Genomic DNA, 26,247 nt, shown 5'->3' on the forward strand with positions numbered 1-26,247 from the left:
ACAGAGACAGGGTATCTCTTCTTACTAGTCCTCCTTTTTATGCGCATGGTGATCAATGAGTTGTCCCTTAATCAATCTATTCATCTTTTTTCCTTCTCTGCAGTGTGGCAGTGAGAAGGTTCTTCACTGCTTGGGTATGCACAGACAGCTGAGATATTATTTGGATAAAACTAAGGTTATTCACAAAACTGAGCAGCATTTGATTCCTTTCATCCCAGGTCTGTGTTTGGTTGTTTCTAAGCAAGCCATCTCTTCCTGGATTTCTAAGGACTTTTCTCTTTGTTATTTTTTTCATGGTAAATGTCTTTCCTCATCAGTAAATGCACCTTCTACCAGGACCGTTGCCTCTTCTGGTGTTCTTTTCAGGTGGCTGGATACCATTTCCATCATTGAGGCTGCTAATTAGTCTTGTGCCTTCACTAAACATTGCATGTTAGATGTTATTTCCAGGGCTATCCTGCATGGGTTTCTGGAAGGCTGTTAAGTATCATCTTTCTCCCAGGTTTCCTCTTGTGCTTTTGTACTCTCCCTTCAGTTAGGAATACTGCAACAGTGATGTGGACGGACATAGTACATTTGTGTAAAATCTTGCCATAACAATAGTTGCCCTTCTCTTCACTGTTGCAGTATTCTCTCTCTCCCCCTCCCTTCGCCCCAGTCTGCTCTAGCATGTTTTTTTTCTTGTCCTCCTGGCCGAGGGGCTCTCTCCCTTTTCTCCTTCTAGATGTACGTGTTTTCCCTTGTTCCCTATGGGACATTCTGTTCCTCCTATGGCTTTTTCAGTTCTCTTTGTGTATCTGTATGTCACATTTATGCCATACACCTTGCGAGAGTACTTGTGAAGTAATGGTGCCTTTAAGTACTTAAGGGTTTGGTCTACTGGCCAGAAGTTGGACTAGCCTCTGCAGGAGATCCCTTTAGTTATGAATATTGCAGTAGTGATGAGGAGGACATCTGCTGTTACTTTAAGACTTTACACATTTGTACTTTCCTTCTGCCTTGGGACCTGACTTTCATCCTTTATTCTGGAGCACTTTGAACTGGCAGCATCAGGACCATTTAGATGTCTCTCATGGAAGACTATTTGATGATATCACTTCAGCAAGTAGATTTTAAGAGTTGGAAGCCCTCTTGTGTAAGGACCAACATATGGCCATTCATAGAGACAGGTTAAGCATCAGGGCAAATCATTTCTTTATGTTCATAGTAGTATCACAGTGGTGTCTTAACCAAGTCTTTCAGGCTCCTTGTGCTTTCTTTTAATCTCAGAAGAAATGTGGAAATTAGGCTGCATCTTCTACATAATTATGGGCATTGTAATAATTGTTTGGATAGTACCAACTCCATTATATAGGCCAGTTGTCTGTGGCCTTTGCACAGGGCGAGGAGGAAAATGACCTAGTATTTAAGCAGTCTTTTCTCCAAATTCCCTCCTGTAATTTTTTATGAAAACAGCATAATTTTACAGGGATGATGGGTAAGCCCTTTCCACAAGGACAGCTTTAATATCAGTGACCTTTTTCAGGCATGTCTGGGCAAAGAGCATGCGTGGGATGGCTGTTTGGTCAGTCTGTCCATACGTTTTCCAAGTATTACAAACTGAAATTGCTGTCCAGAATATACAGGAATGTCATAGGTCATAGGATAACTGACCACCTTGGTCCATCTCCTTATTCCTAATGCTGTTATGGGAGGCTTCCCATAAGTCCAGGAATTGTATTGCAGCTACAAGCCATATGAAGTTCATAGTGTAGGTTGAAAAACTTGCCATGACAATAGCTGTTTGTGCATAATCACTGTTACAGTACCAGCTGCCATTTTGGTTGCCAGCCCCTGTTGTCTTCTGGAAAGAGGGGTTGGATGGCAGAGGTTGGATGGCAGAGTCTGATGCCAGAGGTGTCCTATCTCCTTTCTAGCTTCTACCTTAAACCCTAAAATTTAATGGACAGGGCACTCCTTTTATTTTCTGAAGTTGGCTGCCCCTTAATTGAGTTTTCACCTTCCCTCACCAGCAAAAAAAAAAAAAAAAAAAACAGAAGATAGTGTGGACCAGTGTCCCTTTATCCAAGAAGCTGCTTTCATCGTCACATAGTGGGAGTTGGGCAGATGTCAGTCTGCAGCTGGTTCCCACATGTCAGTACATGTACTGCAGCACTGATCATACTGAAATATCTGCTAATGCTCTTTATATTTCATTTAGGCAGTCATGACACTTGGAACTTTGGCTGCTGAAGTGGTGACCAGACTTCCAAAGCCCTAACAACCTTATTCTTTCAGACTAGGAGGAATACCTTTCTCCTGGATATCAGTGATGTAACAGGGGGTTCCTATGAGTTCAACAAAAATGCCTCATGTCGAATGTGTTTTCGTCGACACATGTAGAGCGAACAGGCAAAACAGCAATGCGGCTGTTCAGCGAAATTTTTCCCTGGGAAAGAAGTCGCTTGACTGCTTCGTAGTTTTGCCGTGTTTTGAAGTGAAGTGTGTTCCCTTGTCCGGTATAGCTCCCGAGCATGATTGTGCAATAGTTACCGACCTTGAGGTTCGGGTGCGGGTTAAGGTAAGTGCATATGTATGAAAGTGTTTACTGTTGTATATTTTATGTTAAATGTATGGTTGAGTTCCGTGTGTGTGTGTTTTCAGTTGTTTACTTTTGTTTTGGGGGGATAGAGTTAGGGTTAAGGTAAGTGTGTATGTGTTTGGAGCTGTTTATGTGAATGTGTGAGAGTTACTGACCTTAGGGTTAGTGTGTGGGTTTTAAGGTAAGTGCATATGGTATAAAATGTTTGTTTTTTTTTTCATTGAATGCATATTTGGGATATGTGCATGTGTGTATTTAGTTGTTTACTGTTTTTTGGGGGGGGTATAATTAGGATTGGGTATGTGTGTATGTGTTTGGAAGTGTGTAATGTGTTTTTTTTTTTTTTGCGGGGGTTGGAACATTGATTTCCTTCCCTTGGAAAGAAATCGCTGTTCTTCAGATTCGACATTTTCAGCTTTCGCTGAAAATGTGTCGATGTAACATCGTTCGCTGTTTTAAGCATTCGATGTTGCAGTATAGACCTATAACAGGAACGTCTGTCATCACAGACAGTTTTTTCTTTCTACGGTTTTGGTAAGATAAACATGCAGTTAACTTGTCAAAATAGGTGCGCATAGTCAGTCAGCATGGTTCCCATAAGCTGCACATAAACAGTCCACTGGGAATTGTTTTCATTGTTCAGTTACTGCAGACCTGGAGTAAGTTTTTGGCATCAAGGTTTGCTAGATGTCAGATTGAGATTTTGAAAAAATTTATTCTGTTGACTGCTAGAAATATTTTCCCACAAAGATTACCATGTGAAAGGTATCCTTTGCTTGGGACCCAGTTTCCTGATGGTAATTAACTCAGTCAGGCAGAGAGTAAACTCCCCAAGGATACATTATTCAGTATAGTCATACACTATGTTCAGAGTTGCTGTAGCTTGATATACAGTGGGTATAAAAAGTGTACCACCGCTGTAAAATGCCAGTTTTTTGTGATATAAAAAGAGACCACAATAAATCATGTCAAAACTTTTTCCACCTTTAATGTCACCTATAACCTGTACAATTCAATTGAAAAACAAACAGACCTGTTAGGGGAAAATATAAAAAATAAAAAACATACAATAAGCTGGTTGCGTAAGTGTGCACACCCTTAAACTAATACTATGTTGAACCACCTTTTGATTTAATTACAGCATTCAGTCTTCTTGGGTAGGAGTTTATCAGCATGGCACATTTTGACTTGGCAATATTTGCCCACTCTTCCTTGCAAAAGCGCTCCAAATCTGTCAGATTGTGAGGCCATCTCTTGTGCACAGCCCTCTTTAGGTCACCCCACAGATTTTCTATTGGATTTAGGTCTGGTCTATGCCTGTGTCATTCCACAATTTAAATTTTCTTCTAGTGAAGCCACTCTTTTGTTGATTTAGATGTATGTTTGGGGTCATTGTCATGTTGAAAGGTGAAATTCCTCTTCATCTTAAGCTTTCTAGCAGATGTCTGAAGGTTTTGGGTCAAAAGTGACTGGTATTTGGAACTGTTCATAATTCTCTCCGCCTTGACTAAAGCCCCAGTTCCAGCTGAAGAAAAGCAACCCCAAAGCATGATACCGCCACCACCATGCTTCACCGTGGGGATGATGTTCTTTTGGTGATGTGAAGTTTTGTTTTTATGCCAAACGTACCTTTTGGAATTGTGGCCAAAAAGTTCAACCTTGGTCTCATCAGACCATAACACATTTTCCCACATGCTTTTGGAGACTTGTATAGTTTTTCAAATTTTAGCCGGGCCTGGATGTTTTTCTGTGTAAGAAAAGGCTTCCATCTTGCAACCCTACCCCATAGTCCAGACGTATGGAGAATACGGGTTGATTGTTATCACATGTAGTACACAACCAGTACTTTTCAGAAATTCCTGCAACTCCTTCAGTGTTGCTGTAGGTCTCATGGGCAGGCTCCCTGACCTGTTTTCTTCTTGTCTTTTCATCAATTTTAGGGGGACGTCCACTTCTTTGCATTGTCACTGTTGTCCCATATTTTCTCCACTTTTTGATTGCTGTCTTCACTGTGTTCCTTGGTATATCCAATGCTGTGGAAACTGTACCCTTCTCTTGACTGATAACTTTCAACAATGAGATCCCTTTGCTTTGTAAGCTCTCTGTGAACCCATGGGTTTTACTGTAGCAGACAACTGAGTAAACGTCAAGAAAATCCTACAAGGACAGCTGAACTTTATTTTGGGTTGATCAAAGTCTCTTTAATTGATGGCAGGTGTGTACCCAAGAAGACTGAATGCTGTAATTAAATCAAAAGGTGCTTCAACAGAGTATTAGTTTATTATTATGCAACCAGCTGCTTGTACGTTTATTTTTTTATATTTTTCCCCTAACAGATTTGTTTTTTCAATTGAATTCTACAGCTTACAGGTGGGAAAAGTTTTGAAATGATTTATTGTGGTCTCATTTTTTTATATTACAAAAACCTGGCATTTTAACAGGGGTGTGTACACTTTTTATAGCCACTGTAACTTTGGCCAAGGCATTTTTCTTCAGTATACTTCCTAGAGGATGGTTTTAGAGAAGCACCCAAGAGGAGTTATATCAGGAGGTCAGTAATGTCCGATTAGGCCTGAAGGTCAGTCTTTGTCCAGTAGAACCTCACTTTCACAGACTGACCCTAAGAGACTTTTGCCTAGGCCACTGGCATGGTCTGTTTCAATCAATTGATGGCAGTTCCAAGCTAAAGCTGTTATGCTTTCAGTCAATCTGGATGCCTTTCTGTGGGTTTCTGATTCTGATTCCCATGTTGTGATAACTGAGAGACAAAGTTTTTTTTTTCCATGATTTCATAAGGAGTTTTACTGCTTCTCATTGAGGTTTCAGGCTCTTTGCCTCATACTAAGACCTCCAAGCTGATTACTGTTTCTAAGTCCAAGCTTAAATTCATGGAGCCTTAGCAGATGAACACCATATTGAGTCAGTAGTTGCTGGGCCAGCCTTCATGCCAAAGTCATGCCAGATTTCCCTCCAGGATTTAGAACTGTTAGCTTAGGATTTTTATCTTTTCTTTAAGATCATCCAGCCAAATACCGAAAAGGGGTCTCTGTAAGGGACTTCATGCAAAAAAAGAAATCTCCCCTGCTCTGGAGGCTCTGATTCACTTTATTCACAGGCAGACAAATTGACTTGTATGGACCATGTGTTCTCTAATTTCTGAGGACTCTTTATCCTCTGCTTTACCACCAAAGAATGCCTTACTTGGGCTTACTCTTCGCAGGATCTAGGACCATTTTATATGAAAGGTCAAGAACTTCACCACTGGGCAGGTTAGGTATAAGAAATTCTTCGTCTTCAGTTTGAAGTCCTTGGCAATTTCACCTGTTATCGAAACCTTGGCTGATGCATTTGATACTGCATTTCTGAAGCCAGCCATTCCAATGATAGTGAAAGTAAGATTCTGGATGGGGAGTGGAGTCATGCTACTCTGCTACCTTTGCTTTCAAGATTTGAAAGTACCGCAATTGCATGTTGAAGTTTGAGGGAGTTGGTAGCCTGAAATGAAAGGCAAGGTTGAGGGGTACAAAAAAAGGACCTTGATAGATTGTGCTTTGAGGTATGCAAGTTCCTAGGTGATCGTGCACAAACTAAAATTTGACTCAAATAATGTAAATGTATTATGCAGAGCGGCTAAAGGGGTCTGCTTTAAGGAAACATGATGAGTGAGCACCCACTCTTTTCCAGACCATGTGAAAACAGAACTCCTTAATTCTTAATTTCCCATTGGATAAGGAGCTTTTCTTTGGACCTTTAGAAGAGAATGCTCAAAATGTTGGAGGAAAAAGGGGAAGACCGTTAAGAATTTTTCTCCCCCACCAAACCAAAGTAGAACAAAAAAAATATCTAAAGAGATGTATTTAATACCAAAGACAGGAAAAAGATAAAGACCAGAAATGTATTCTGATCTCAGTAGAAATATCCACCTCCATCATTGGCACTTTCAGATACAGAAAGAATTTCTGCACCATCACTGTGATACATGACATAGACATCTGTCTACTTCAAGTTGTCCCTGATATAGTTGACATTCTGTTAAACTGCGGCCCTTAAATGTTTGATGCCCACAAGAATGATTTGCTGTGAAAGTTTTCCTTCCAGCACTGTCGGTGCTAATGACTTGTAGATCCATTTCCGTGCAAAGTGAAGATTATTTCCTTTCTATTTACACTATCAGTCCATCTCCCCCATTTCCTCTTCTGATGGAAAATGCTGCTACCAAAGTCCACTTAACCAGGGGCTAGGTGCACTCTTCTAATGCTTTGTGTAATGTCATGCACATGTAAAGTGAAAGGAAGGCGGTCTCCAGAAGTAGGTCCATTAAGAAGGGCTCCCTCTCAAATTGTCTGATTCCATAAGTTATCTGCTCTTTGTATGAGAGTTTGCAATGTCCCTTGATGTTTGAGAGAGCTTTCTGAAGAGGATGTATTTTACGTTCTTTATTTCCCTTGCATGCAGCACTTCATTTGCTTCATTGTGGAAGTGGTGTGCCCTGTAAATAAATTTCAAGTTTAGAGTACTGTAGTCTTGTTAGGTAGTGTATTGCCAGTTGTAACCATCCCATTGTGCTTTTTAAGAACTGGTAATTCTTGGGGTGTACACCTTCAACATTAGCATATGAATACTTTGTATGTGGCCAAGGGGAGCAGATGTCTCGAACACAAGATTTTACAAAAAGCTGCGTGAGCTGGTACAAAAGGATGCACCTAAGGCTCCTGTCACTTCTGACCACTTCACCAAAAAGGAGTACTCTTATATCTGCTGCTATTTGTTGTGTTATTCCAGGAAGCACTGCATCTTTGAGGTTAATATGTTTTGTTTCTTTTTTCCCAGAAAGAAGCACTTGAAAAAGATGTGTAATGTAGTCTAGTAGTTTTATATCCATGCACATATCCAGCACAGGTTTTCAAGGTTAAAGTCTCACAGAAGAAATTTTACTTTTAGCAGTTTTCATGTCATCTATCTGCTTCTATTCCCAGCAATAGGAATAGTGCAGAGCAGATAGCCTTGGATTGGTTACATATGCAGCAAAAAAGTCTGTTGCTTGGTATAGTACTAATAAAGTATAAAATACATTCACTTCCTGCAAGACAGACGGGTAAATTTATCTGGGGTGTCAGTGCATGGGTGTCAGTAGTGCAGTTGTTTTGCTCATTAACAACCAAGTGTTTTTCAGAACTCTTATACATTGTACTTTAATAAACAAGAGTGGGTAAGTTTAGCTGTGAGAACTGTGTTCATATAGCATACTTTTAGTGCATGCTATTTTCACCATGTGAGGGTATGGCTCTCTCTTGTGTACTGTGTACCACAGTGCAGTAGCATTGTGTGCAGGGTCTATATTAGATAATCAAACTTTCAAAAGTTTGACTGTCATATAGTCGACACCATATGAATGAATTTTTGAATGTTCGAACGTTTTAATGGTGATCTCCGTACAGCGCAGAATGGGAAGATTTCCCTTTTCTGCACTGTAGTGCGATCTCGGAGTTGGTATATTTAAAGAGCGGGGGGTGGGTGACGCAGCCTCCCATGTGGGGAGTGCAGGGAAGCTTGCCCCCTTCTTAAAACGTTCAGATAGATTATTGGTGCAGTTTATTTTTTTTATTAGATATTCAAACTTTTAAAAGTTCGATCATAAGGTGTCGACCATATGACAGTTGAACTTTTGAAAGTTAGATTATCTAATATACACCCTTGTGTACATTAACCGAGGATCTATGTTATTGTCTAGTATCCTTTTTCTCTTTAATATGCCTATTATGTATCGTGATATTGTCAAAAATAAGCCAAAAATGTTTGAAAGAATAGAAAAATGTGTATTGCATATCTGAAAATGGGACTGCTCAATTATGTATTTGCTGTACTTTTCTAGGTTTCCAAACAATTTATTGTTTACTAGCGCATCTGGAGAACTCTGGAAAATGGTCAGGATTGGTGGTCAGCCACTGGGGTTTGGTATGTATTTAGTCTTTGAACCATTGATGAATTTCCTTTTACTTTATTTTTGAATTGCATTGTGTAATGTTTTAAAACTGGGTTGGCATGGATCCTCTGAGGCCTTTCACATAGGTACTGAAAGGCATACCGTAAGCTGTTTAAAAGCAAAAAATATATATATTCTACTTTTTTAGAATGTTTTACTAAGTTAGAAGGTGGCAGTGAGACAAGGATATTGCTGAATGTGTAATCTTGGCCATGAAGTCATTGAAAAAGAGAGACCGTTATTTCACAACAGGGAAACCTACTTCCGTTACATGTGAAAGTGCATGTGTTTGTTAAAATGAAATCTTACTTTATGAATCTTGTGGCTTCTGAAAACATAACAGCAGCACTTGACAAATGACTGTCACTCCTTGACATTGCTATGGTGTTAGCAGTATTCTGCATTAAAAGAAGTACCCTCAAAGGAATGAACATCAGGAGTTAAGGATGTTACTTCAGCCCCCCCCTGAAAGTCCCCCACTTAGTTTTTTATCACAAAATGTCAACAAGGCCTAATTTGGAGATGAGGGAAATGCTGGATGATGAATGTACCTATGTAACAAGCATCCCTTGCATAGATAATATATAACCCTTACCAGTGTTTACATTTCATGTAGCTGTATGGATGTTATGTAAATTCATTCCTGGAGTCACTGGCTTCAGAATTCTAACCATGCCAAACCAGAGCTAGCTCACGGTCAAATGAAGCACAAGTCAGGGTAATGGGATAAGGGTCCCCAGCCACGGCTTTATCATTTTACTTTTCAGGCTATTCTCACTTACCATGACATATTATTGCAATCTTCGTATGGCACAGAATGGGAAGATTTCCCTTTTCTGCACTCTAGTGCGATTTCGGAGTTGATATATTTAAAGAGCAGGGGGGGGGGGGTGCATGGGAGGGGAGGTAAAGTTATGTCCTGCATTGTACTGCTGGTGATCCGTTTACCAAAACCAAATCACAGAGGAGACCAGAAACTGTCAGTGTATTTGGACAAAGGTGCATGCTGCCACCCACACCCCCCAACTGTAGTCCTTTCATTTTCTGCAGGACATGTTTACCAGAACCAGATCATCAAAAATCATAGCATAGATGTACATGTTAAAGAAAATGCACTACATTTTCATAAAACCTTATTAAATATGTGATAGTGAAATGTGCAATTCCAGAGTACTGAGGCTTTAAGTATCAGCATCAGTCACACCATGTGAGCCTGCCTGCATCCCAGCCACTACAGCTGCAGAGGTTGTGAAGGCTGCAACCAGAAAATGTCAGCTTTCTCTCAAAGCCATAGACTCACTGCAAACAAAATCTCAGTTCATACCTGAAGCACATTATGCATACTTCAAACTAACCAGTGTAAAGCAAGCATATAGAATCTCAAGCACATCCAAACTCTGTCCAGGTGTATGGAAAAAAAGAATTACTCTGAATCATTGCCTTTGAAAAAATAGAAATGAAAAAACTTTGCATATAGCACTTCTTTTTAATTATATAAGACTTCATCAGATTCTTGATGAAGGCTTTGTCATTAGATGCAATAAATACATATTGCTTTGAATTTTTTTTTTTGCAGTTTATTCAGATGAAAATGGACAGAATTATAATTTGGCAGTGGAAATAATCTGTTATAACAAACTATTGGGGATTACACTGAGCCAAGTCAGTCTGAAAAGTCCATATGACAGACTTTGTGACCAGGCACCTCAAAAGCATTTTAGTAACCGATTCCACTTCAGTTAACAGACCCATATCTTTCTGAACTTTGCAAGGCACTTGTGACAGTGCCCTGCCTGCTTGGTGCCAAAAATTAGGGACACCTCAACTAGGTTATAAGGGATTAAGGATGGTTATGTGAACAATGACTGTCTTAGAAGGTCCTTCCTGCTGGAAACGTGGCAAGATATGGTGGGATTATTGAAAGTACTAGGAAGAGGCATGGGAACAACACATCTGATTACTGAAATTCTTCCATCATTTCATGTGGCATCCAGTGTAATAATACTACTTTGCCCTTCAGTCGTTGCATAAGGAAGGGGCATATAATGTCTTAACACTGGGGTTCAGTGCTTGTCATCTCTTCAGAGAAGTGGGACAAGCTGAAGTGCTTTGATTCCAGTATACTTTAGCTAACTCTGTGTCTGGGAGTGCAGGTAATATAAAGAAAGTTTTGCATCCTCGTTATCTTTAGATCCCTTGGATTCCAGGATAATAAGAAATGAAAAATACACAAGAAAAAAAGAGATTAAGGTGGATTTGCTAAATGTTATAGTTGCAACAAAATGTGACATGGAAACTTTCTACTGCTTGAATGATAATAGCAATGCCATTTCTAAAACATGGTTTAAAGATCCAAAATATATAGGTGTACATTCTACAGTATACCTCCTTTCATTGCAGATTTGGTAGGAAAAGTGTCAGTCTCAATCTTTGTAACAGAAAACCTAAACCCATTAGCCTAGAAAAAGTCAGGACTAGCAACCACTTGAACAATAAGTAATGTCAGTGTTATTATGTATTGTATTATAGGACTGTATTGTGCACAGTCCAGGTGGTCTTCAGAACATGAGGATTTCCTGACTAAACTTCAAGATGTAAAAATCAGTGGAAGTACAGTGCTTATGGATAATCTTAAGTACAGAACAGTGGTTGGCTAAACTAGTCAACAGCAAATAAAAATCCCCAAGTACTAATGGACTGTGAGTTATAAACAGTGTGGAACAAGTAGTGTGAAATTCATTGATGGATAACAGTTTTTAGATAATGTAGCAACAAAATTCACATCTTTCTGGTTCATGCATAATTACGCTCAAGAAAGAAGGGCACATTATGATAGAGGTTTACAAAGTGGTGGCCAGATATTGATTCATGAAGGTACTAATGGGGTGGAGGGCAACAAAGTTTAGACTTATGAAGAAAGGAATAGGGAGGCTGTGAATGATTTTAACAGGTAAAGAAAGTGTTGATAAGTTGATAGGATGAGTGGAATCGAGGAAATTAAATGATAATGACAACATGCATCTAAATATGAGGAAGAGCACTTTGGCTTTAATGGAAGGTTAAGACCAGGAATTGCAAGGTACAGTGGGAGGAGAACGTAAGGTGTTAAAGGAAGGTAAAAAAACAAAGCAGTGCAGCCACGAAGGTAAGAAAATATTTATTAGATTGTGAGGAGATAAGTGTTCGGGCCCTGTAAATTGTGTAGTAGAATGTAAAGAGTGCTGGAGGAGTTGAAAGGCAGCATTAACTTGCCAAAAGCAGTACAGTACAAAGGAAAATAAAATGACCAGTAACTGGTACCCTAACAAGAGGGTCATAAATGTAATGCAAAAAAGCTGATGTTAAGTTGTCAATCTCGCCTTCATTCTTGCTTGATGGGTTCGGAGCCGATCCCTCGGCTCCGACTCGGCACTTGCTAAGCTCGAGAGTCACTTTTACCAGCTCGAGGCAGCCCCATATCCCATGATGCAAGGCGGTAAGTACCCAGATCTCGTTTGCCGCTTCGCTTATGAGGTCCTCCTTTTACCAGCTCCTGGTAAGTGATTCACTTTATTAATATTAAAGCCCCTTTTTGTTAAAAAAACACTTTATTGTTAGTTATAACTTAATTATTTAGATTTCCTGACAGAAAATCCCTGTCTCTTTTAATATTTTTTAGTCAAACTTTACCCATCCCATCCCCTCCCTGTTAGGGTGTGTGTGTGTTTATTTTTAGGAATACCTTTTTGGTATTTTCTTTAATTTAAATTTTTTGACTGGTGTGTGTGTGTGTTTTAAGCACCATGTCAAAGGAGAGAGTCTCAGGTTTTAAGAAGTGTGACTCGTGTTGTCAGAAGATGTCTCTGACAGACGGTCACACTTCTTGCCTGTATTGCCTGGGGTCTCTTCACCTGCAGGACTCCTGTGCTATTTGTCATTCCTTCAGCCAGAGAGTCCTGCAGGAAAGACGCAACAAGCTGATACTTAGGGGCCTTCTTAAGCCGGAGGGCTCTCCGGCTAAGTCGGCACCACCAAAATCAGCTAAATCTTCCAAGGCCCAGGCTTCTGTGTCTAAGCCTGCGGCCTCGGCCCGACTCGTTCCGAGTCGAGATCGGCTCCGGCTGGAGCCGATTCTGGCTTAACAAAGCCTTCGGCACCGATGGCTATCGGTGCCGAATCTGCATCGACCACTTCGGTGTTGGCTCCGATCGGTTCCGACACCCATGTGGCACAGGCATCGGTGTCGGCTCCGATCGGCTCCGACACCGTTACTTTGGTGGCTGTATCAGCTCCGGCTGGAGCCGATACATCGAGGCTTCTTGTCGGCTCCGAGAAGTCGGCTCCGACAGGATCTATAGTGTCGGTTCCGATGGCTCATTCCAGGAAGAGGTCGAGGTCTCCTTCCTTGGAGCCGATATTTTCGGCTCCGGCTTCACCTCTTTCGGAACGGAGCCATCGGAGCCGATCTTCAAGGTCATCCAGACTGTCAGATCATGACCTAGAGAGAGTGGTCAGTAGATTACTTAAGTCACAGGTACTGGCCCAAATGTTACATAGTCCGTCTCATCAGACGACTGTTGGTCCACACCCCGTTACAATTCCTCCTTCAACTCTACCCCAGAGCTTGGAGTTGGGGTCTTCGGGAATGGTTACTGCTACGGCTGGAGGACGGATACCCCCTTCTGTTCCTTCAGCCTCTACTCTTATCTCCTCTTCGAGACCTTCCTTAGAGGGATTCGGTGGTCGGGCTTCCATGGTCTCCTCCGAGGGGGTGAGTGGCCTCGGACCCTTGTCCGACCCCGCTCTTCCCCTTGGAGCCTCGGCCTTGGTGAGCTCGGCTCCGACATCTGCCTCGGAGACTTCCCTTTCGGTGGTCCCTGGAGTTCCTAGTTCTTCGGAATGGGTTCTCTCGGACCTACCTGGGAGGGGAGCATTCGAGGTGATGAAGAGTGTGCTGGCCACTGGTATCAGTCAGCAGTCTGTTCCCGTAGCTCCTTCCTCTATAGTACCTGTTGACATCTCTGCCAATTCTCTTGCTACAGGACCCAGAGATCCTCCGCCTCAGGTTTCCCCATTGGGAATTTCCCCCTCTTCCGAGGATTCTCCTGATGTTTCGGGAGATCCTCCTAGGAAGAGGACTTGTAAGAGGAAGCATGTAGACTCCCCCGAGTCTGTCACTTCGGATACTGACTTTGATGAGTCAGAGGGATCCCCTAGATCCCCCTCTGAGGATGTCTCCTTCTCAGACATCCTAGAACTCCTGAAACAGAGGGGAAACTGGCCCACCAACAATCCCTCTGAGGATGAGTCAGTATACCTAGAGGCGTTTGGATCTCGGCCTTCCACCTCCTGGGTGTCTCCGCCTTTCGACACCTTATGCAGGTTATTGCACGAAAGGCGTGGGCAGCTCCTGACTCTGTAGAGCCAGTCCCTAGGAGGCCTTCAAAATTTATCACTGCCCCGTGTGACAAGCAATTCCTCACTAAGGGTGTCCCCGCTGATGCCATGGTGGTGGCTGCGGCCACCAAAACGAACTTGCAGATCCTTCCGTGCCCGCCCATCCTCCTAATAAGGACTCTAGGACCATGGATAGGTACGGTAAGCGGATGTTTTCCTCAGCGACCTTTGCTATGCGTTCGCTGAATTACCTATGTCACTTCACCAGACTCCAGAGGGATATCCTTAAGGAGCTGGGTGAAGTAGTTCAGGATCCTACAGCTGCAGGGGCTCAAGAAAAATTGCTTCGCAGCTAGGAACCCTCAATTCCATTGCAAACTCCTCCATGCGGCTAATATCTTATGCTGCCGATGGTGTAGTAGAGCCGCAGGTACAGGTGTGGCTCTTAGACGCCAAGCCTGGATGCGGCTATGTGATTTTGCGGATCCCTTTAAGGCGCCCTTCACAAATTCTCCCTTTGATGGGTCAGCTTTGTTTGGCCCTCAGGTGAAGGAAACCTTGACCAGGTGCGAGCAGGACGGCAAGACTCTTTCTGCTGTTGGAGTCCGTTTTTCCACCCTTCTAGACCTTATCCCAAAGGACAGAAAGGTGGGAAAATGTGGTTCCGTAAATCCCAAGGAGTCACGCCGGATTCACGTGGTCAGTTTACCCCTAGAGGCAGAGGGGTAACAACAACAGACGCTCTAGAGGCAGAGGGGTCCAAAACCAGGGAAACAGGGAGCCTCTCTGACAAGCCCTTTCAGCATCCCTGAGGTGTTGCCCGGCTGTCCCTCCTTGGAGGCAGTCGGGAAGATTATCACTGTACCCAGAAGCCTGGCATTCCCTCACTCAAGACAGATGGGTACAGTCGATCATATCCAAGGGTTACATAATTCCTTTCGAGGAAAGTCCTTCCTTCAAGTTCCCTTCCAGATGTACCACCCGGTCTAAGGGAAATTGCAGAGTTAGAAGTCTCAAAACTACTGCAAAAAATTCAGCCAGTTACAATAGACCATTCAGAGCCCGGAATCTACTCAAGGTTCTTTTGGTCCCCAAAAGACGGGAGACTGGAGACCAATATTGGATCTCAGCAGACTCAACAAGTCTGTCAGGAAGACAAGATTCCGAATGGTCACTCTTCAGTCAATTCTGCCCTTCTTACAGAAGGACAACTAGATGTGCTCAATAGATCTTCAGGATGCGTACTATCACATCAAAATTCACAGACGCTCCAGGAGATTTCTCCGCCGGCTGGGGTCCAGTCATTTCCAGTTCAGAGCCCTGCCCTTTGGTCTCACTACAGCCCCCAGAGTGTTCACCAAATGCATGGCAGTGGTCACGGCTCACCTGAGACGTCAAGGATTCCAGGTGTTTCCGTATCTCGACGACTTGCTCCTGTCAGCCACCACCAGGCATCAGCTTATACAAGCCAGGGATTACACAATAGACCTTTGTTCTCATTTGGGCATCTCAATAAACTTCGAAAAGTCATCCTTATCGCCCTGCCAGTCTATTACCTTCATAGGCGCAAACTTAAACACTGTTCGGATGTCAGCTACCCTTACAGATCAAAGAGTTTCAGACATTCAGAGTCATGTCAGGATCATTCTGGCCAACAAGAAAGTTCAGGCCGGAATGGTTCTAAAGGTATTAGGTCTCATGGCTGTGGCCATTACTCTTCTTCTCCTGGCTCGATTCTACATGCGCCTTCTTCAGTGGATGCTGTTCACACAATGGTCATACCAGCAACTTCCAATGCGTCACCAGATACTGGTGACACAGACATGCAAAGAGCATCTTGTTTGGTGGATCACATCTCCTCAAGTTCACCAAGGCAGGCACTTTGTACCCCCATCCCCGATAGCCACTGTCACCACGGATGCCTCCCTGATCGGGTGGGGGGGGTCATTATCAGGGCAGGATGGTTCATGGGACGTGGCAGCCGTTCGAGTACCATCTGCACATAAATGTCCTGGAGATGAGAACAGTGCTTTTAACGTTGCAAGCCCTCAACGACTTTCTTCCCGTAGGGACAATTGCAGTCCACACAGACAACATGTCTGTAGTTTGGTACATCAACAAACAGGGCGGAACCAAGTCCTACCCCTTGTGTCGAGAAGCGCTCAGACTATGGCAATGGGCGATCTCCTCTCATCGGTTTCTGGTAGCAACGCATATCCCTGGGAAAACCAACATTGTAGCGGACAGATTGAGCAGAGCTATTCTCATGCCTCATGAGTGGTCTCTCAAGCAATCTATAGCGGAAGAGATTTTTCTGGAGTGGGGTCGTCCATGCTGCGATCTTTTTGCTACTCCCCAAAACAGCAAATGTCCAGACTACTTCTGCCTCTTCCCTCCATCAGGCCATCCCCCCAGAGACGCTCTGACCCAGGATTGGCCCCAGGGACTTCTTTATGCCTTCCCTCCTTTTCCTCTGATCCCTCAGGTTATCCAGAAAGCTACCGTTTTGAGAGCCAAATTGATTCTCATTGCCCCTTACTGGCCTCGACAAGTTTGGTTTCCGTTCCTCCATCATCACCTTTTGGTGCAGCCGTGGCATCTGGACCCAGTGCCAGATCTTCTGATTCACCAATCGGGTCAGCTGCACCGGTCAATCCCGTCTCTCAACCTCACAGCATGGTTGCTCCACTTCCTTCCTTAGCCAGGCTTCCTTTGATCTCTAACCCAGTTAGAGACATCATAGTGGCTTCACTAAAATCCTCTACCAGGAGGATTTATACAAGCAAATGGAAACGTTTCTCTTATTGGGCTAAGGCCAAGAATATTGATCCTTTTACTGCCCCTGTTCAGGCAGTCCTGGACTTCTTAGCAGAGATTTTTCATGCAGGCTCCTCTTCTTCCACAGTCAGAGTTCAATTGGCTGCTATCTCCAACTTTCATGTCGGGTCGCAGATCATAATATTATGTCCCATAGGCTCTGCAGGGCCTTCTTGAAAGGAATTTTCCTACTAAAGCCTCCAATCAGGAATCCTCCTCCTCAGTGGGATCTAAATTTAGTGCTGACATCCTTGATTCTTCCCTTTCGAGCCAGCTGTTTCTTGTTCCCTGAAACATCTTTCTTGGAAAACTTTATTCCTAGTGGCTATTACATCTGCCAGGAGGGTGTCTGAACTTCATGCTCTTTCGGTTCAACCCCCCTATTTGGTTTTTCACAAAGACAGAGTATCTTTGAGAACTAACCCAACCTTTTTGCCTAAGGTCGCTTCAAAGAACAATTTGAATCAATCCATTGATCTCCCTGTATTTTTCCCTAACTATTCAGATAGGGCTGAACAAAAGCTACATTATCTTGATGTCCACCATCAACTTAGATATTATTTGGACAGAACAAAAAAATTTAGAAAATCTGATCAACTTTTTGTTTCCTATGCGGATAATAAAAAAGGCCTTCCTGTTTCTAAAGTGACCTTGTCCAGATGGCTTTCTTCGGTCATCTCTGAAATTTATACTCAGGGGAAAACAGCTGTGCTCAAAACCTAAAGCACATTCAACTAGGAGCTTAGCTACTTCTACAGCTTTTCAAGCTAGACTTCCTTTGGACACTATTTGTGCAGCGCCCACTTGGGCCACTCCTCACACTTTTGTTTCCCATTACAAATTGGACTTGGCCTCCAGGGACAGAGCCAGTTTTGGCTCTACAGTCCTCAAGAGTTTGTTCCATTGAGCCACCCAGGATAGAGGTGCTAGGGACGCGGTCCCATCAAGCAAGAATGAAGGCGAGATTGACAACTTAACATTAAGAAGTTATGTACCTACCATAACGTTCCATGTTAGTTGTCTTCTCTCGCCTTCTTTCTTGCGACCCTCCCTCCTTCCCCCTGGCCTGGACAGACCTTGTTATAAGAAACTGTTATGCTTAAGACCATTCAGACCTGGTCCTTATTCCATCTGTAAGTTTCTTCCTTCCTTTTGGAAGTATTTTATGCTTGGTGCTATTGCCCTTTGTCATCAAACGAGATCTGGGTACTTACCGCCTTGCATCATGGGATATGGGGCTGCCTCGAGCTGGTAAAAGTGACTCTCGAGCTTAGCAAGTGCCGAGTCGGAGCCGAGGGATCGGCTCCGAACCCATCAAGCAAGAAAGAAGGCGAGAGAAGACAACTAACATGGAACGTTATGGTAGGTACATAACTTCTTATTTTCCGAAAGCTGTTCGGAAAGTTCATAGAAGTTAATTTTTTACAGGGCTGTAGTATATCCCTTAATATGCTGAAATTCTTAGATCTTTTAAAATGGAACTGTCACAAAACAAAATAAAGAAATAATAAACAGAACCAGGTTGATGAAGCACACCATTGAAGTTAAAATGCGGAGCAATGCAGCAGTAATGTAGCATGTCCGTCTGATCCCCTGTAAACATGTGCAATACATGGGTCTGTCTAGCTACATTGAAACCACTTGAGGCATGTCCAAAAAGGTCACTATGATGAACAGCAATAAATAATTTAAAAATAATAACAGCATGAAATTACATGATAGTCAAGTAATCAAGTTACCTTAAGTCTGCAGTTTCATAAAACTTCAGCACATGGGACCCAAAAAGCTTTACAGAGAACTGGGAAACAAGGCAAAAGGAATTGAAACACCACCAAAGCAGGAATATGTACATTTTGGAGAAAAATATATGAATATCCTGTGGAACATAGACTGAATAGGTAGAAGAATAAGAAGTTCAAATGTACAGGATATGAAATGGGAAGAAGTAACAGCCAGAGAAGTCGAAACAAAGTTAAGAAAAGATTCTTAATTGAAAAACCTCAGGCCTAGATGCAGTACCTAAGTTCTGGTTAAAAGTATTAACACCTTTATATGAGCATTTAGCCATAAGTAAGAACTGTTTATATGCGCACCCAAACAGACACCAACATGGTTAACAGGGAAAACAATACTCCTACTTAAGAGCGAACCTGCAAGCTGTCTTAAATACTGTAGACCAATAACTGGTGTCTTAGTCACAGTCTCAAACTGAATGCAAACAAATGCTTCATCATTCCCTTTGGTAAAAACAATGTCCCTTCACACTATCAAATTAAAAACAATACCCTATGTACCTAAGAAGTGGGTAAGGGATCTGGGATCGCAAGTAGACTGCGACCTTTACTGTAGTAAGGAAGGCTTTCTGCGTAATACACTTATTAGCAAAGGAGGTTATAACCCCTCTATACTCGTCAGGCCCATAATTGAGTATAATGCCCCTTTTGGCATGTACTGTACAAAGCACCTGCAGCAATTGGAGAGACCTCAGAGGTTTCTAACTAAGAAGATCAAAGAAAAGGGACTTCAGCACATTCCTTACACAGGCCAACTGAAGTCCCTGTCCCTATACTGTGCATCATATAGACTTCTTAGGTGAAACTTGTGCCTGGCTTACAGAGCAATCTCCACCAAACCTAATCAATTTGCTGCACATCCGTAAATCAAGTGGGACTAGAGCTACCCATTCCAGGGACCTAAATAGGACCTGTAACTCGAATAGAACATGCTGGAGGGACACATTTGTCTCCCAGTGACTGCTGTGTTTTTGGAGTAGACTGTCAGTTCATGTAAAGCAGAGCACCTGTATGTACGGTTCAAAAGGAACCTGGACGAGTGGCTGGGGCACTGTAAATTCTTACCAGGAATAGCGACCCGAACCCTCTTGGCCATGGACGGTCATTACTAAATACCTGACTATTTTGACTAGAGTATCTATGCTCTTATCTTGGGATGAAAGGGCTAGGCTTGAAATGACCTCTGGGTTGATAACCTAATAACCTCCTGTGATCCCATGAATAACTTGCCTTCTGACGACGTATAAACTGTACACAGGAATTTATGCCGACAGAGTTTATAGTCATTTAGAAGAAACCTCAGTCATGATAATGAAAATCATATGGAACAAAAGATCATTATTTGTTTGTCATAATGGAGAACTGTAAAAAGGGGAAGAATCTAAGTATCGCATGGCTCGACTGCAAAAAAGCATTTGACAGTATCCCACATTCATGGATAAGAGTATGCTTAAAAATGTAATATCCGCCCTACACTGATTATGTTACAGGGACCATGAAACAGTGGCAAACCACTTTGCAGTCAAGCTATGATAAAGGACAAATTATTATTTCAGTGATAAAAATTCAGAGAGGGGTGTTCCAGGGTGACTTTTTCACTTCTGCTGTTTTGTCTTACCCTTAACCCATTAAGCTGTCTGCTTACCAGATTCGGTAATAATTACAATTTGGCTCCCAAAAAGCAACAAAGTGTAAAGACCTCATCTTTTTGTGTATGATTTAAAACTATATAGTTCATCAGATGAGGAACTGAAAACACACCTGCAAGTGGTCAGAACTTTTTCAGATGATATAAGAATGTAATTTGGTCTTGGTAAATGTGCAAAAGCAACATTTAAAGCAGGAAAGCTGCAGCACCAAGAAAACTTCAGCCTGGGTTAGGAATGTAATATAAAAAAAACTTGAGCAAGGAGTGTATAAGTATGTGGGAATTGAAGGATCAACAATAAAACATGAATAAATGTGAATAAAATTTAGTAAGGAATATTTTAGAAGACTAAAATTAATAAATGAAAACAAGGTTGACATCTAGGAACAAAGTCAAAGCTACAATCCAATTTGCTCTTCCTGTCCTAACTTACAGTTTTGGAGTGACTGACTGGTCCCAAAAGGTGCTGGATTGGTTGGACAGTAAAACAGGAATGATGCTTCATGCTTACCAAATGATTTATAAAAATTAGTGTATACCAAGACTATATTCCCCGTTCTGAAGGAGGTATGGGCCGCCTCGAAATTGATTACATGTATAGATGTGCAATCATTGTACTACATACATATCTGCTGACCTCACAAGACCCAAATGTAATGAAAGTTTTAAAAAAATGAGGAGAGTAAATCTAAAGTGACTTCCCTGCTTAGTTTATCAGAAGCATATCTGTGTCAAGTGGGAATGGAAATCAAACTATAAGTAGATAAAAATCGGGCAGCAACTGAATGTGCCAAAAAACAAAAGTAATGTAAGGTGAAGGATCAGATGAGAAGGCAAGAAATGTGGAAAATGCATAAATATATTTGCAAGTATTGAAGACTCTTGGAACAACCTCATGTTGATCAGGATCAAATGCAGGAATGGTTAGGGAGAGGTGAATTATCTTCTTTCCTTAGGGAGACATAAGTTTCTTACGGTGGCTTTTAGCCATGAGGACCACTTTACCATATCTCCCTGGGCTTCTGACTGGTTAGGGCAAGAAAAACTGATGTAATGGCGTCGGGTGCCTTGCTTTATAGCACTGATGACCTGACGTCAGTCAGAAGTGACAGCAGCTGACACAGAAAAACATTGATTCTGGTATTTGGGCCAGCTGAGGGCTACCACAGCAGGGAAAACCCTCAGGTGATGACTGCAACAGTGAATACACTCTTAACATCTACATTTATGGTAAGTGTACACAACTGTACTTTCCTTGGCATGCATTTCTGATACTTATAAATCTGTAACAGTTTGGCAGAATTTAGTTTTCAGATTGGAGAGAGATGTAATGCTGAAATTTGCTGAAGTCAGAGCATTATTATGGACAGGTGTACACTGCGTAAACCTGGATGTACAAACTCTGGGATAAAATGTTTTTAACTTTCACTATAAATGAAACAAAAGTTACAAACCAGCCAATAACGAAAGCTTGTCCAAAGTGATCATTGGTTTATCTGTTAGCGGGCATCCATTTAGAGGTGTATTTTAATGTATGTGCTTCACCTTTAGTTTTCATTCTCTGTCTTGAAACTCAGTGGGCGCAGGGCATAGAAGCTTCTCCTTAGTAGGCCATTGCAGGATAAATGTTCATGTGCACACACAGACAACCTAAGGGATTGCCAGTTCACATAAGGTGTGTCTTTGGGATGTGGAAAGAAACCAGAACACCCAGTAAAATCATACGGACACGGACATGTGCAGATTTCACTCACTGCACCCTAAGCAAGAACCAGATTGGAAAACGGCAAAGCTAAACACTATTCTACCCATATTTAATTATTTTTAATATATACATTAATAATGTGTTTTGTTGAGAGTTGACCTTGGTGTACAGATCAAAAACTGACTGCACCCATTAATGTAACTTAAGAGTTGCCCACAGTAGCTAAATTCCAGGCAGTATGTTCCACACAAGGAATGGCCCCCTACAGTCTGGATGGAAGTGTGTGTGTATAGCTCCACAAATCTTTTCTGCATCCCAGAGACAGTGCAGATGCGCTGCTTTTACTAGCACAGCTGACAGACTGAATAAAAATAACTTTAGTGTGAATGTGCTGTTTTATTTCATTAAATGGTAATCTGGTCTAATAACTTAATGTTTTAGAACCTGTATGCACTTCCCGTTGGTGTCACCCACTACAAGACTTTACATATCAATAGCTGTTTGTAGTTTTGTCTGGTATCCCCATACTCCCAATCCACATACATGTAATATTTATTTTAACATGTAAGTAGTATTTCTCAACAAAAACATTAGTGCTCCATTTCTGGGATAATCAGATTCCAAAGTAACAAGATTATTTAGAGGTTAAATTGTGATTTTGAAAATTATACCCCCGTCCCACAGCTAGGTGCTCAGTCTCCTTATGGATGTTTATACTAAGTATTTAAATAACTGACTGTCTTGTGTCAACTCACCTGAAAGTGCTGAATGACCACAGCAAAAATGTCTATAGACTGCATATCTTAGGGGGGGCAAATTGCAGTGGACTTTTATATCACAAGACTTTATAGGCTGGGAGAAAAAAGGCCAATTCATTCTGAGAGAGTTGAGAGACCTGTGGTCAATTATTTCCTCCGAAGGTCAGAGATGAACTTGAAGAGTGGTGTTATCTGTAATGGTAGTGGCTTTTTTTGTATTCTGAATCCATAACTCCACTGCATATGCCCAGTATGTCAGCAACAGGGCTCCGAGCAGTGGGCATCAGCAATGGTGTGTCCTTTGATTTTGCAAATGACGTAACCCATCAGTACTGCCCTTGAATGTGAACCAAAGCCAGAGAGAAGTCTTGAGAATCAGTAGCATTTTTGTGTTGTCAGTGGTGGTGCAGGATTTGTTTAGTATTGTGTGGAGTGCTTTAAACACTTCTCTGTGCCCTTACTGGCTTTATTTCATTTATTTGCTTGCCTTGTATTACTTGCCTTATTTTTTGCTGTTCTGATTTGCAGATGAAAGCGGTATTGTTGCACAGATTTCGGAACCTTTGGCTGCTGCTGACATCCCAGCATATTACATCAGTACTTTTAAATTTGATCATGCACTGGTAAGATTATCTATGCTGAACTGATTGTAGGCTGCAAGCATGGAGTGGGTGTGGAAAGGGGTGGAGAAAACTTGCGTGCTTTTTTTCCTTTTAAAAATATAGACTTGTCATATCCCAATACTGCTTTTCTGATTTTGTCCAACAGTTCACTTAGTCACCCATTTTGCAACTAAGAAAACAGTGGGAATCATATGCTGTTGACTGCAGCTCATACGAGTCTAATTTACTGATCCGGTTTGTTGTTATACTGCAAAGTTATTAGTATACATTTGCCTAACGTGCCTCTCTTTCCCTCCCCATACAGATTGCAAATATTTTGACAAGATACGTCATTTTCATAGTCCAGTCTGGTATTTCAGCAGCTTATGCACATTTTGTTAATCAGAAGCCTTTATTGAGGCACTTAACTGTTATTAATCCATATTAAACATGCAGCAGAGATTTGTAGTCATTGAAAATATCAAGTGCTGATGATTTTAGCTGCCCTAAGTAGTTCCTTTAACTAGTGTTTGGTCATCTCCTTGTTATGGTTGTTGAAATCTTGTTCCCCACTCCCAAGACATTTAGTAACATTTGAGAACATTTATTATCAGTCTTTAGAATGCACTACATATCTGTGTGCTTAAATGGACTTTTTATGAACCTAATTACAGCAGTATTTGAAATAACCAGTTTACTTTTGGTTGGCTTGAAAATTGAGATGTAAAACAGTATTGTAGCTGTTTTCAGAGATCTTATTTCAGGATATTCTTGGCAGTGGATGACGTGGAAATTCCTTCTTGAAGACCCGTTCTTTTGCACTGTTCTTTCACTCACTGCTTGTTGTGCACCTTCCACAGCATATAGCATGCAGTCATTCATGTGTCTAAAAGGATATGTCCAGTGCCATGCTCGACGGTCCTTTTTTCCCCACTTGCACCTGTCCAATTGCAAGTGTATTGTGTGTCATTTAGTGTAGATTGTGTTGTATAGTGTACTGCATTCAGTGTCAAAGAAGCTCAAGTCTTCTGAGTATCCCAGCAGTTACGAAACAAAATCTGCAAGGACACTGCTTGCAATGTATGAAGAAGGGGCATAGTGTTAAAGGTGGTTATACGTGCCATAATTGCACCCTGGCTGCCATGCACAGGACACAATAGAAGGTCAAGGCATCAGTGCAAACAAAATGGTGTAGTTTGGAGATCAGTCACTGCATGAACTGGCAGGAAGAGGGCTTTGGGATAAAAGGCAGTAGAGGAGAGAAGGAAGGAGGACAAGAAGGCTAGTATTGACCAAGGCTTTCCCCATTGCAGTTTGCTGTTGTAATGTCCTCCGCCTTTTTACTGAGTGAGAGTTTTTAGTTTTGTAGATTTTCCAAGAATACAAAGCCATATAACCATTCATGCCTCATCAGTAACCTGCCACAGGCTGTACCTCCTCTATCCAGGAGGTCCATACCAGTCAGTCCTGGAGTAAATGTGTGAATACCCATCCAGTAGTCTAGTTTAAAGGAAAATGGTGAGTCACATTATTTAATGTGTTGGAGAAGCTTATTCCAGAGGAAGTGGATATGCTGGGTTACAAATCTCTCCCTCTGCAATTTTTTAATTTTGTGTTTGTGAAGATTTAGGTCCCTAGTTCAAATGTTGGTGCAGATATTGGATTTTGGGAGAAACAGCAGGTCCAGGACAATCAAGTCACTGGTGGCATGGTTAGCAAGGCAGAGATCTTCCTTCAAAAATTTATAAGACAGTGAAAAAAAGGTATAGATCTTCCAGTCACTCTCGGTAGCTCAGGGACTTTAGGCCTATGATCTTTGTAGGTTAGAAACCTTTGGGTATTTCTTATTGTTTGATAGGTTTAGTCAGATGCATCCCAAAGGGGGTGCTGTATGCTGTAATTGGCCCAATAAATACTAAGCGTTAGGACTGAGTACTATAGACATTGATATTCTTTTGGTAATTAGGATGAATAAAAGGATTTCCTGACAACTGTTGTCACATGATGGTCAAATGAGATGGAGATATGTACCCAAGTACCTAGGACCCTGATTACATTTTTGTTCTGTAGTGGTATGCTGTCTGTACAATATAATATAGGAATGGGTTGTCTACCCAAAATTATACCATACTTCTGAGCATTTAGTTATAGCCCATATTAAATACACAGTTTACTAGAGAGACCCCATTCTGGAGGACTTGAGTGTCATAGGGCGACTTAACAGTAACCCCATGTTTGCAGTCCTCTGTGAACGTTGTTAGTCAGAGGTCTTAACACTTTTCTTGGAGATCTAAGTAAAAGACAAAAAGGAAAGGTTCAAGCACCAAGTGCTGAGGGACACCGCTGGTTTCTATCATTGTTTCTAATGAGGCACCTGCAACTAGCCCTGTTTGGGTTTTGTCTTTTAGCCAGTTTGCTATCGATATTGCCACACATGGGTTGGTTTTCAACATATTTAACTTTGTGTGATGCCAGCATAAAGGAATATGGTGCTGGAGGCCTTGGCCAGGTCTTCATGTGCTTGTGAGGTGAAGTGTGATGCTGCTGGTCATCAAGTGATAGTCAGTAAGGACAATGGAGATGGTACTCCTGCTACCAATATTAAGTGTATTTTGGGTTTCAAGTGCTCCGCATAATATATTGGAGCATGTGTCAGATAAAGTAGCTCACACAGAGTTTGCCTTTGAATCACAGTGAGTACTCTGATTTTGAACCTGGAGCCAGGCAACATTATTTTCAACTCCTCCCAAGCCCATATCTCACCAGTTAAAGTTGAGGGCAGTTCTGTTTTTTGTGTATTGGTGAGTCCTTTCTCAGTCGTTTATTGCTGAACCCAATTATACTGTTTATGGCCTGATGGAAAGTTATGGACAAATGTGTTAGGTGCACCCCTAGATTAGTATGACAGTGCAAGGCAATACGGAGGCTCTTATTTAAACTTGGGTGTCTTTGCCACACCCAGTGTGTACTCATTTCCCTTATGC

At 41.9% G+C, this 26,247-nt stretch overlaps 1 protein-coding gene across 1 annotated transcript in view; it reads left to right on the forward strand.

The window, feature by feature from the left end:
• CASTOR2 (cytosolic arginine sensor for mTORC1 subunit 2) overlaps positions 1 to 26,247 on the forward strand; it is a 1,552,528-nt gene that overhangs the window by 1,519,597 nt on the left and 6,684 nt on the right. The window contains exons 7-8 of the mRNA XM_044054131.1: positions 8,454 to 8,536; positions 23,190 to 23,284. Of these exons, the coding sequence (XP_043910066.1) occupies positions 8,454 to 8,536; positions 23,190 to 23,284 (178 nt within the window). The remainder of the gene's footprint in view (positions 1 to 8,453; positions 8,537 to 23,189; positions 23,285 to 26,247) is intronic.

The sequence above is a fragment of the Protopterus annectens genome, chromosome 13.part0 (genome assembly GCF_019279795.1).
Source record: "Protopterus annectens isolate FY-2018-M chromosome 13.part0, PAN1.0, whole genome shotgun sequence".
NCBI classification, from domain to species: Eukaryota; Metazoa; Chordata; order Ceratodontiformes; family Protopteridae; genus Protopterus; species Protopterus annectens.